Below are 12617 nucleotides of genomic sequence, written 5' to 3'. Positions count from 1 at the left end.
AGATGGCGGCTGCCGGTGCCCCCCCCCCTCCACCCCCGGTACCGGAGCGGAGCCGCCTCCGTGCCGCTCGCTGCGACCCGCTTGGTTTTTCACCGGCGGTGGAAGCCGCTAGGGAAGCGAAGCTGCCCGAGGATGGCAGATTTTGGGGACAAAGGTGTGCCTGGTTGGACCGGGTGGCTTTGCTGAATGCTGTGTCTCCCCAGGGTGCTGTCAGGAAATGGGGATTTCACAGCATCTCATGGGTCCGGAGGGTCCTGCAAGGACCACCGAGACCACCTCTGGGCCACCTGAGAGCCACCCCGTGTGCCCGAGAGCATTGTCCAAACGCTTCTTGACAAGCCTGGGCCGTGGCTGCTTCCCTGGGGAGCTCATCCCAGCCCCCAGCCACACTCCCGGGGAAGAACTTTACCCCAGGAGCCCTCCTGAACCTCCCCAGATGCAGCTTTGAGCCATTCCCTTGCATCCATCACTGCTCACCACGCTTTCAGCTACACGATGCTTATCAGTCACGCTAGAGGCGAGCTGCAAAACACCACACAAAGGAGGCTGACGGTGTAGAAGCCAGGTATATTTATTATTTGGTAGATCTGCTGATTCTAAGCTGGTCTCATGCTGGGGGCCCAGCTCGTTGCCTGCACGCTGGAGGCTGGCGGGGGCTCTCCTGCGAGCTGTGCCCGTCCTCCTGCCTGTGCCCACCCCGGTGGTGGCTGCCCCGGCACCGCGAGCCCACCCGTGCTACACAGCTGCTCACGGACCCCAGCAAGGCACCGTCCTGCGAGGACAGAGGCTACGGTGCCATGGTCTGAAGTGTCTAAAGATAGCTTGCTAGCGATGAGGGCTTGCGCACACAGCAGAATCCACGAGTGTGATGTTAATGAGCTGGCAGCGCGGTTAATTATCCATCCGCTAGTGGGAAGTGACAAGCCTCTGAAGTGTAATTAATCACCATTCCCAAAACAAAAAAAAAAACACAACACAATCAGAGTGGAAGTGGGTGCCAGCCCATCCACCCGAGCCGTTGGTCTTGCTCCTTCTCATAGATACCCAACTCCGAGTCCTTTGCCCCCCTGCACGCCAGCTTCTGGTGGATACCAGCATGGAGGGAAGCTGGCCACCATCTCCTTCAGTTCTTCCCTCTCCTCCCTGCCTCCAGGCTGGATTTCAGAGCACCCGTCTGCCCCAGCTCCCCGTGCTCCTTGGTGCCAGCCCCGACCTGTGAGCTCCCCAGCAGTATTTCATTGATGGAGCTCAGCGTCAGGTTGCTGAAGACCATGTTGAGGTGATTGATGCCTCGCAGCTCCTGGATATGGACTTTCTGCTTCTGCTGGTTGCGCCACCGCTTGCACAGCTCTGAGCTGCGCCTGCTGACTGTGTCATCCCCGTCCCCGTAAATCATGTCCACGGGGTCCTCGTAAGGGAAGTGCTCATCGTATATGTAAGTCTCCACGGTGGGATAGCCAGTGCCATAGAGGCAATACGTGTCCACACCAGGAGGGGGTAAGCCCTTCAGCAAGTCCTTCATGTCCTCCCACATGTACCAGCCATCCTCCAAGTTGACATCGGTGAAGAACTGCTTGTAGTCCCGGTAGGTGTAATTGTAGGAGGGTGTGGAGATGAAAATGTGGTCCTCGGGCCAGGCCAGGCTTGTTGGGAACATCCAGGGGCTGGTGGTGGTCATGCGCTGCTCTTCGCGCAGCTTGATGTTGGACATCAGCGGGATGCCCTGATTATCACCTGCGGGACATAGGGACTTGTCAGAAACAGGGAGAAGGGGGCTGATAGCAGGTGACCAACCTGCATTGTCTCCTGCAGACCTGGGTATTTTTGGTGTGTCTGGAGTCCTAAAACCATGCAACGATCTTAGATGACCTTAAAAAATAGTCTCTGGACTGTGTAACAACAAAGAATGATGCAAGGGGTCAGATGTTAAAATTTTCAAGCACATGATTTTAAATAAATTCCTTGCATTTTGGAGTCTCAGCTTGTGACTTGTAGATATTTGGGCTGTCAGCATTAGGCAATTGATTGTGGCTTTCTAGACTGAAAAGAGGCTAAAGAGGAACTGGGTGAAGGGAGTTTAAAGCCTGAAAAAAAGCTTGTGGGGGATGGGCTCTGATATATGGGGAGATGCCAGCAAGTGGCACAGGACAGTGCGAGGGTCCCTTCGGTGGCCTCCGTGGCCTCTGCTACAGAAGGGTTGTAGAGCTTGGAGCAAAGGTCCATCTGCCTCACAGCCCTGCTCCATCGGAGGCAGTGTGGATGCCTGGGGAGGCAGTGAGAAGAAGATGAACTCCCCAGCCTGCTTCCCTGGCCACACAGTTTGTGTCTGAAGCATTTTCTTGCCGAGGATGGGCAGTTCTGGTTTCAAGGAACATCCCTAGCCTTCAGCTGTTTGTCCCCCAACTCTTCCACCAGCGTCTGGTCCCTGCTCACTGCCACCCTTCCATTTCTTCAGGAGAGAAAGAAAACAAAGAAGTCTCTGCACACGAGAAATCACTCACCAGATGCCAGGACACGCAGGGGCTTCACAGACCCTCCCCAGGGGGCACCCAGGGAGATGAAGCCCCCGATATACTGCTCTTTCCAGGCTTGTCTCTGCTGTAGCAAGAAGTAGAGGACGTTGAGGTTGCCCATGCTGTGCGCGATGAGGAAGACACGCTGCTGGTACTCGTCGTGCATCTCCTCTATCAGCGCCTTCAGGTTCTGGAAGTATTCAGGTTGCTCCTCTGTGGGCGAGAGAGGCACCAGCTCTTGGGCAGCTCAGGGCTGACCCCAAGAGCCCCAGCTGGAGAGAAGTGTGGGCACAGACAGCAGAAATGCCACCAGGCAGATTGACATTAGAGTGCTGCTAGTGGCCAAGTGCTCACTGACACAGAAAGACAGCCCTGTTCAGGGGTTCCTCCATGCTGAAGCACCCCACTACTTCTATCAGCATGCTGGCCTGCTCACCGAGAGCCATCCTGTCTCCCTCCCCGCATGCATGACCTGGTCACAGCCCTAGACTTACGGGGCCCGACCCTCCAGTCATAGGGGGCTGCCCGAACCGTCTGGTCCCTCACGTAGCCGTTGTTCACCAGGTTCTGCACCAGGGTGTGCAGGTAACCTGCGGAGAGAGAACAGGTGGGAATTAGGTCTGCAGTCTTCTCCTGTTATCCTTTTGCCACCCCGATCCTATTGACAGCCAGAATTCCCTCTGATAAGCTTGATCGTTCCGGTCAGAGATAGTGGCCCTGTGCGTCCCGGAGGCATGACGTGCTGGGGTCAAGGCACTCGGGGTGAGAAGGGAACGTGTCCCTGGGGTCAGCGTCCCTCACTCCTGGGTGCCCTCTGCTGAAGGGTGTTTGGGAGCCCTGGACATCCCGTGCCTCTCCATGAAGCTGGCTCCTCTCACCTGCCAGTTTGCTCTGGTCCAGGTATTCCACAGAATAGGTCTTGCCGAAGCCAGGTACGCGGATGTGCACCCCAGGGGCGTTGGACATTTTCCGGGAGGTTCGGTTGTACACCACCCTGCAGGGACAGGAGAGAAGGTAGGAGCAGGGCCACGTCCATGGGGGACAGGGTAGAGATCACCAGGTGGCAGCTTGGCCCCAGGGGGCTGTTCCCAAGTCTTGTGCAGATGGGGACATGGACTGGTGCTGAGACAGTGTCCCCGTGTCACTTTGGGCTCCTGCATTAGGGCAGGAAGCTCCGTGGAGCAGGCTGCGATGTCTCTCTGGCCTTGCTGCTATGGGCAGGGTGGCAGCGTCTCTAGGAGGTGCTGAGGACAGTCTGGATGGCACGAACACATGGTGGGGATGTGGAAAAGGGGAAGGCGTTTGGAAAGCACCGGTGAGAGCTGCGTTCAGAATGCACAGTCCAGGCAGGACGGTGCTCCCGTGTTCCCATGTGTGTGCTGGGTCAAGGCCAGAGAGGGAGGAGAGGGGAGGGAGATCCCTGGTAGGTCATTTCCCTGGGGACCTCCTGGGATGGGGGTGAGCGGTACCTGGTGTTATCGATCCAGCAGTCAACTCCCACTGGCAGGAATGTGTTGAGGTTGAGCCAGATGGTGAAATAGTCCTCAGTTTTGCGGTAGCACATCCAGTTCACCACATCTGGTTTGTCCAGCTTGGCTTCCAGCTGGTTCCCAAGCCACCCGGGCACTGGAAGCACCACAGAAAGAGACCAGGGCCAGCTAGACCCCATCTCTGTGGGGCTGCCTGGCCCCGTGCTTCCCTAGCCTCCATCCTCCCCTGGGGCTGCCTGGCTGGGGACACCCAGGGACCTGCTGTTGGATGCTGTTGGAGGCAGCACCCACGGAAAACAGCCTGCCCAGGGCCTGGTCCCTGCCAAGCACAACACATCTGAGGGCACTTGGAGATGTGGGGTGAGCACAGAAGTGGTGGCAGCATGCTAAAAGCACATCCCTGGGGACCACTGAGCTGCCTCCCTCCATCATGCGTGCTCTGCCCTGCGACACCCAGCCGAGAGCTGCCACCAGCACCCAGCACCCACCCAAGCACGTGGAGATACACCAGCACGAAGCAGCCTGGTGCATCTGCCCCTGTGTTGCTGCCTTTCCATGCTCCTCTCCTCCAGAGAAGCTCCTCTGCTCCTATCCTCCAGAGGGATAGAGCTGGAGCTGCTTGGGGCTGCCCAGCCCCACCGTGTCCCCTGCCCTACAAATCACACCCATTGGTTTGCCCAGGGCAGCAGAGGCCCTGGGGAGGTGTCCAGGGTGAAAGTTGTCCCAGTGCTGATGCCCAAGGCCCACACACTGATTTCCTGAACTTTAAACCCTCCATGTAGGCTGAGCAAGGTCCCTGAAATGATTCGGAACCGTTCCCTGTGGGAATTCAGTGCAAATATCACATAGGGTAAACACAACCCCGTTTTAACCAAGTTCACTGCCTGCCACATGTGACCTGGGCTCTGCCTCTGGGACCTGCGCTGTGGTTCCCTGGCAGGGACAGGGGACGCTCGCTATGGAGACTGCTCCCGGCCACCATGCAGGATCCGAGACCTGCCCCAAAGCACTGGACAAGGATGAGAAGTGAAGGGACCACAGGGGACAGTGGCTGCCAGGCTGGTAGGATGGGAGCACTGGGTGCTGAGTGAACTCGACAGCCCTAGCAGGACCCCAACTGTGTCAAGGACACGGGTTTGGGAGAGCCACAGCAGTGTCCCTGCAGCGGGGTGCAAGGGCAGCTTGGTCCAGAGATGCTCCAGCCTCATCCCACCCACCACAGCCACAGCTCCACGGCATGGCAGAGCATTCCCTGGGATGCAGGGACATCCAAAAGCCTCATCCCATGCAAGGGGGGAATGGGATCTGCTGGTTGCCTTGCTCAACCTGCTTCATGGCTCCCTCACCCCCGTGGAGGCTCCCTGTGGATACGGGGAAGGTCTAATCCTGCCTTTAAAGGAGGGTGAGGATCAGCACATCCTTCCCCGTACACAAGTGGGTGCTGGTGGAGAGCCCAGGCATGGGATGGGGAGGGGGCAGAGGGCTGCTGGACCTGCCCAGGGGGCAAGCAGAGCGGGTGGCAGCTCCTGAGGCAGGAGGTCACCCCCAGTCCCATGGGGCAGCCCCATGGGGGACTGCCCCCTCAAGGGTGCTGGGGGCACCCCAACCCCCTTCCCCCAGGGCAGCCAGCAGCCCCGGTGTGCGTAGTCCTGAGCTCTGCCTCGCCTCGGAGAGGACATTAGGTAATTATTAAGGGAGCTCCTGTGGGGGCGGAGGGGTTATCGTGGGTCCCAAGGGCACTGGGGGTTTCTGGCCCTTGGGTTTCAGCCCAGGGGGATGGGCTGCATGCCCATGGTGTCCCGACCACCCCGGCACCGTGGCCTGGGCACAGCACGGGGGTGAGCTTGGTGCTGGGGGTGCAGGGCAGAGCCAGGAACCCCTGCTGGGATGGGGAGAAAGGGAGGTCCTGTGGGGGCTTGAACTGGGGCTGCATGGGGGTCTGAGCAAGCTGCAGCCAGGTGAAAGGGTGTTGGAGATGCTCTTCTTGCTGCAGGCCATCCTGAGAAGAGGGGACGGTGCCACGCCACCCCCTGCCCTACGTGGTGACAGCCACTGGGGCCACCTGGCTGCAGGCACTGTCCCTCCGACCATGCTGTGCCAGGGGCTGGGGGCATGGCCACCCCTGCCAGGCTGTGGTGCTCAGTGCGGGCTGCCCTGGTGCAAGCAGAACTCCATGGGCATGGGTGTTCAAAGGGTCATCCACCAGATGTTCTGCTTTTTCTCTTCTCTTTTTAAAAGGGAAACTCCGTTTGATTAAAAAAGAAAAAGAGAGAGAGAAAAAAATAACCCTTCTGCTCAGAACAGTGGCAAAAGCCCATGCCAAGTCCCTGGAGACGGCGCAGGGGGCACAGGAAGGCTGGCCACAGCCGTGCACCACCAGGAGCTGTTTGCAAACAGCCCTGGCCAGGCAGCAGGACTGGTGCTCCATCCCCACGTCCCTAGGTGATGCCCCAACCTCTCCTTTTGCCTCTCCGTGCACCTCTGGTATTGCCATCGCCCCAGCAGGGTGGTCTGGTGTGAGGCGGACACCCCCCTGCAGCATTAGGGGATGGAGCAACCATCACTGGGGAGCAGCAAAAAGCATGGGGCAGACATCAGGGGAGCCAGGGGTGGTAGATCCCATCCTGTTGGAACAGCACTGGGAAGCCGCAGCCCCCTGAGCCCTCCCCGAGCAGAGCAAGCCCTGACCCCCCCTCGGCCATGCTGGGGTCTCTGGTAAGATGGGCAGAGACTGCAAAGTGCCCCGGCCTCACCGCCAGCACCCTGGCAGGCGGGCTGATGTGACCTTACCGAGCACCACGGGCGGCGTGCTGTTGGTCGGGGGTGCCTCTGGGGTGGAGGTGGGTGGGAAGAGGACATTGAAGAGCCAGAACTGGGACGCGGGCTGCGGGAGCAGCAGCAGCAGCGTCAGCAGCGCAAACCCAGCGCCCGTCCTCCCCATGGCCAGCTTGGCTGGGCTTCCCTCCGGACGTCGCCAAGCAAACAGCCTTTTATATTTTACGCAGGTCCAGGCAGAGGCGCTGGGGCCGCAGGGGAGGGGAGAGCAGCAAGGGGCTGGCCGTGATGGGGAGGAGGGACGGGGAGGGACGAAGGCCCAGCCTCGCAGACATGCCATGGACTCTCTGCATGCCCGGAGCCCTGCCCGCGGGTGTGAGCAGACCTGGTGGCTCAACCCATGGCCTCATGGTGCCCGAGCTGTGTGCGGGGACGGTGACTGCCACGTGCCTCCAGAGGGTGACGCTGGGCTGGGGCCATGCCAAGGCAGCCCCCCCTGTGCACCAAGATCTCTGCAAAACCATTGCTGTGACTCGGAGTTGAACCGAGGTCGCTGCGGCCACAGCGCAGAGCACTGACCGCTGGGCGAGCACAGTGGCGCGGCACAGGCCTTGCCTTGGGTCGTGCTCCCCCCTGCCTCCCTCAGAGGCCCCATGGCTGCCCTCGGGCATCCCACGGTGCTGGGACAAGGGGTAGAGCTGGAGGAGGCCACGCTGGGCCTTCACGGCGTGTCCTGGGACAGGAGCAGGGAGAGGGGCTCTGGGGGCAGCCTGGTGGGAGCAGCGAGTCCCCACCTCATCCCCCTGGTGGCACAGGGACACGGGGGGCTCACGGGGCTGTTCTGAGCATCACCCAAAATCCCAAACATGAGCCTGGATAGCTCAGTTGGGAGAGCATCAGACTTTTAATCTGAGGGTCCAGGGTTCAAGCCCCTGTTCAGGCGAAAGCTTTATCCTTTAGGCGTGAGCAAGGGGAGCCCGAGGGCTGGGGTGGCTGCAGCCTGCCCCAGGCACCCTCTCCTGCCTCTTTTCCCTCATGCACACCCTCAGAGGAAAAGCCCACCAAGCACTGGGAGGGCTTCAAGGACTCTGCTCAGGTCTCTGTGGTGAGGCTGCCAGAGAAGGGGAACAGACACCTTCCACTTGGAGCTGGAGGTTGGGTTGAGGAGGTTCCTGCTGCCCCCTGGCTCCATCTTTGCAGCCATACGAGACCACCCTCACCCAAAAACTCAGCTCCAGCACCCTGAGCCTGAGGCTCTGCATTGGACTGGTTGAAAAGCAGAGCCAAAACAAAGAGGCACTTTCCCCCCCTCATCTCTCTGAGAGTGCTGTTTTTGATGGAGCCCCTGCTTTTTGGGTGAGGGGTGGGTGGGCAGTAAGTGCTCATGAGAAACAGGATTAGGACAGCAGAAGAGAAACCAGCTCCTGAGATGTCCCAAAGTCTACTTTGACACTGCGGCTCTGGCTGTGGAGAAGGTTCTGCAGGATGGACAGGGAGCTTGGTGGATGTGTGGAGAGCTGGGGTGCCCGCAGGACACCAGAACAGTTCCTCCAGCTGCCTGAAGATGCTCTCCACAAAACCTGTTCTCATCCCAACCCTGTCCAGGACCAGGCTGAGCAGAGTGTGTAAAAATCTGAAGGGTCTACAAAGGGTTTGGCCCCTTGAAGAACCCCACGGAGGTCAGGTTGGAGTTGGGGGGCTCAGGGGTGACCTGCTGCCCCACCCCAGGGTTAGGGGATGGAGAACGATTGGGGGTACCCATGGGGCTGAGGTCCTGAGGCCCAAGGTGAGAGCAGGGAGGTCAAGCTGAGTGGCTGTGGGGCTGGTGTCTGGACATCTGCTCGGACTGTCCCTACCCACAGAGCTCTCAGACCATGGAGCCATTTCCCCTGGGACCATCTCATCTGTCTGCACTGTCCTCAGCCACTGGGACTTTCCCTAATTATTGTATGTTATTGGACTTTCCTTCTGGGATGTCCTCATTCCTCAGTCTGTCCCCTCCTGAGGTGGCTTCATCCCTGGGTACCACCTTCTGCATCAGGACTGTCATCCTACAGTGGCCTTGTCCATTAAATTATCCCATGCATTGGCACAATCCATGGATGTGAGACTGGACATTGTCTTCACCTCCTTCTTCTCCTTTCTCCACTTTTCTCAGTCCTTCCTGCTCACCTTCTCCTGCTCCCTCACCTCTCAGGAAGGTTTGGTGCTGGAGCAGTTTGCTGCGGGGTTGCCCAGCACCCCAAACCCATTTAAGCAAAACAGAGCCCTCCTTCACATCAAGGCAATAAGTATTTGTGTGAGAGCAGAGGCTGCAGTGACACACAGGGCCACCTGAACTGCACTGCACACGTGCATATCAATCTCAGATTATTTTGGCAAGATATAAACTCTTTAAGAGAAAGCTGTGTAATACTGGATGAAAAACATCCCGTTGGGGATTTTGACATTTTTGCATGAGGATTTTTTTCAACGTGAACATACATCAGTTATCCAAGTTCAGTGTGTTATTCTTCAGATAAGCTTAATGGCCTTATCTCCAAACCCGGCTTTCTGGGAAAAAAAAGATAAATTAAAGGATGAAGACATCTTGTATTTCCATTCTGTGTCTCAGCTGTGTAAAAGTAGAACAGGTGCTTCTGGTGCTAAAAGACAACTTCTGTAGATTATTTTTATTCTCTTCCTTCTGCATTATATTTAGAAGGGAAAATGCTTTAGGAACTTTGTATGAGTAAAGAAATAAGTATATGCAATAAAAGAGTATATGAAGATTGGAGGAGTGTGCAAGTAGTTCCCTACAAACTGCAAATCCTAAAGGTAAATGAGCAATGAATTTTGCCTTCTGTTTCTATTTCTAGCTCCTTCACTTCCACAGTTTGCTCTCAAAAAAGGAGAAAGAACCTGGGCACCTGCCCAGGAGCATCACCAGTGCCCAGGGCTCCTCGGCAGCAACTCCCCTGCCCAAAAGGAGGACACAGCTGCTGCCCTGAGCCCACCGTGGCCATCCGTCTCCTCCCACAGCTGCAGCACAGCTCCCTGGTGGAACTATTTCCTCATTTGTTACTCCTAGCTCTGTTTGCTTTCTAAAGTGAATAAAGTATGAATTAAAACAAAACAAAACAGTCTGCAAATAGTCTCCCCTTCTGATGCACAAGTGGCTCCTTCGCCAGCTGAGCCCCGAGTGACTTTCCCAGGGGGACCTATCTTGCTCAGCTACTTCTAATTTCTTTTCCGAAAGCTGCTGTCCGAATTGAGTTCTGCACAGCTGACAGAAGGGGGCACTAAGACAAAGGGAACTCCATGTTTCGATGGCCTGAAGGCTGCTAAAGACTCGAGGCAGTGGTTTAAAACACTTTCTCCAACTGAAGACCTCCTGGTGCACCACAGGGATCTCCACGTGCCTTTCGGTGCCCCTGACCCCTCTGCTTGCCAGAGCTGCAGCGTGTCAGGATCATTCCTCAGCACGGAGTGGGTTTCACCTCTGCCATGAAGTTCTGCATCATCTGAGGTGCTGCAGCCAAAACCCCGTTCCCCAGGGAGTGCTGGCGGTGGGGCTCTCCTCACCTTGATCTTCCTTCTCCAGGCTGTCTGTGGGATGGGGTGCTGCCGTCCCCCTTCCTCCTCAGGATGGCAATGAGGCTGCAAAATGTACTGCCAAGCCCAGACAACACTGGGGTGGGCTCAGGGCTCTGCGGCAGGGGCAAACACGGGATCCAGGGGTCTCTGAAGCAGTATTTGCTGTGCACGTGTGCAGCCAAAACCCCCTCCGGTAGCCTCTCATTCAGAAACGGCTGCCAGACCTTTCTCTCTCCCCAGCTCTTCTGTGCTCCCCGAAGCAGCAGGGTCCTTCCTCTGCCCTCCAGACCTTTTCCAAGACCACCGTACCGTGGCCTCTTCTCTCTGGCCTCCTTTGGGCCCTTTTCCAGTGGACAGCCATCCTCCAGGAGCACATCCCCATTCTGTCCCTTTCCTGCTGGGTTAACATCCAGCAGAAGAGTTCTGTGAAAGAAGTGGCAGAATAAGCTGCCTGTGAGTCTGAGAAGTGCTAGCATAGGATCTTGGCCTGACAATTAAACCTGCGAGCAAGAAGCATCCTTGTAAAGCACAGCCAGCTTCTTTGAAGTGGAAAGAGGTACTGAAAAAATGGAGATATCCTGAGATAGCCTTGTCAGGTGCAAGAACAAAGCACTACCGATCAACTGGAGAGGCAAGAAAATGGTCTGGGAAAGGGAAAACCATCCTGAGAAAGTAGAAATTGGCAACTGCTATTGGCTGTTCCAGCTGGAATAACAGAAAAACAGACAGGAGACACTGGTGTTCACAGACACATTGCTAAAAGCAGGAGGAAAGCTCCGCCTGTTTTTCCTAAAGGCAAGAAAGGTCAAGGTGCTTTACAACAAGCTCTAGTGGCTGCCTTTGAATCTTGTAGTCATGTTAAAAGTAAATACTTTGAGAAATTGAAACTAACCACAGACCTCTGGCTTTACGACAGCTAGACAAAGTGTACATGGCCAGTCTCCAAGAGTGAGACCATTGAAAAGCTACAGGCACCAAGAACTGATAATGAGGATGATGATTCTGATTTTGGCAACAGACCTTCTGCCCCCATCTCATCACCTGAACCTAAGCCTGATTAAACAGCCTCCTTGTACGCTGTTATGAAAGGGTACTGCTGGAGACAGAGGTGCTCCCCCACCACCCCAGGTCTCAATGACCACAGTGGCATTTGATGCGGAATAGCTATGGCAGATGTCCTTCTCCTCCCTGGGCTGCTCCTGTTGGGTTTTCCACGTGGACACTGACACTGGCTGTCCAAGATGTCCTTTATGGACAAAATGACGTACCCCAGGGCATGGTGTCTGTGTTTAGCAACAGCAGGAGGGAAAACAAAACTCTTGCCAAATCGGTGCCTGGGGGACCAAAGAGCCGAGCCTCAGTTACGTGGTGGAGCCCATGGAGCACCATAAGGGCTCAAGGGCTGCAGAATTGGGCAGCCTTAATGGGAATCACCCCTGAAATGCCAGTCTCTTAAAAGGAAAGGTGAGTCAGGCTGTTTCAAATGCCACAGGGAGGTCAGAATAATAAGAATAAAGAAGAAAATGCTTGAAAATCCCTCTTCTGCTTCTCTAGTCCAACTATTGGGAAACTAATAGAGGAACTTGTCCTTTGACCCAGGGAAATCTGACAACCAGTCTCAAGTGACCAGAATTTTGGAATTGATATTAGCAAAAAATAAGTGAAGCAAGGGGCTAATGTGTGTGTGTGTCTGGACAACCTTGATGCTGTGCAAGCACCACTCGGCAAACAGCGGTGTGTTATCAATGACATGTTAGCCATGAATCTAAAACATACACTTTACAGGCTGTTTTAAAGAAAACAAACTCCAGTTATCCACTTTAGTCTTATCCATATGTATGTGCCATCCAGGGCAGCTCTAGGTGCTGAAAGGACAAATGGAAGAAGAAGCTGAAATTCATGGTATCGGTCTGGTGCTCAGGTTTATTTTTGTTTATTCCAGACTGTGGACTCAACCCAGAGAAGCTCTTTTCTGCCATCACAAGACTTTTGTCCATCCTGTTTCCACCAGGAGATGCTTTTAGGTGGAGAATTCTCCGAGATAGCATGTGCCCTGCTGGATGTGGCCCAGACATTCATTGAGGATGGAGGAGATTGTTTACTCCTGCCTGCTTCATGCTGAAATCTAAGTCTGCTCTGTTACTGTGGAGCTATGCCATCTCGCTCTTCCAAATCCAGCCACCTCAGTTGCTGGATCCTCCTGTGCTGCTCCCTCTGCTACTGGTTGTGTGAGATTGCACATTTCCTCATAAAAGCTGTAGTT

General features: G+C 55.9%; 1 protein-coding gene and 1 non-coding gene across 2 annotated transcripts; one reads left to right on the top strand and one right to left on the bottom strand.

The window, feature by feature from the left end:
- Window positions 1–592: 592 nt before the first annotated feature.
- On the bottom strand, window positions 593–6960 carry LCAT (lecithin-cholesterol acyltransferase). Its single transcript, XM_032195653.1, has 6 exons — window positions 6794–6960; window positions 3983–4139; window positions 3392–3507; window positions 3008–3103; window positions 2502–2726; window positions 593–1734 (listed from the first exon to the last, which is right to left on the bottom strand). The coding sequence occupies exons 1-6, from the start codon at window positions 6942–6944 to the stop codon at window positions 1124–1126; spliced, it is 1356 nt and encodes a 451-aa protein (XP_032051544.1). The 5' UTR covers window positions 6945–6960; the 3' UTR covers window positions 593–1123.
- Window positions 6961–7648: 688 nt separating this feature from the next.
- TRNAK-UUU lies at window positions 7649–7721 on the top strand. The gene has a single exon. It is a non-coding gene; the product is annotated as a tRNA-Lys (tRNA).
- The last annotated feature ends 4896 nt before the right edge of the window (window positions 7722–12617 follow it).

The sequence above is a fragment of the Aythya fuligula genome, chromosome 12, assembly GCF_009819795.1.
Source record: "Aythya fuligula isolate bAytFul2 chromosome 12, bAytFul2.pri, whole genome shotgun sequence".
Classification (NCBI taxonomy): Eukaryota; Metazoa; Chordata; class Aves; order Anseriformes; family Anatidae; genus Aythya; species Aythya fuligula.
This window is presented reverse-complemented; position numbering and strand designations above follow the sequence as displayed.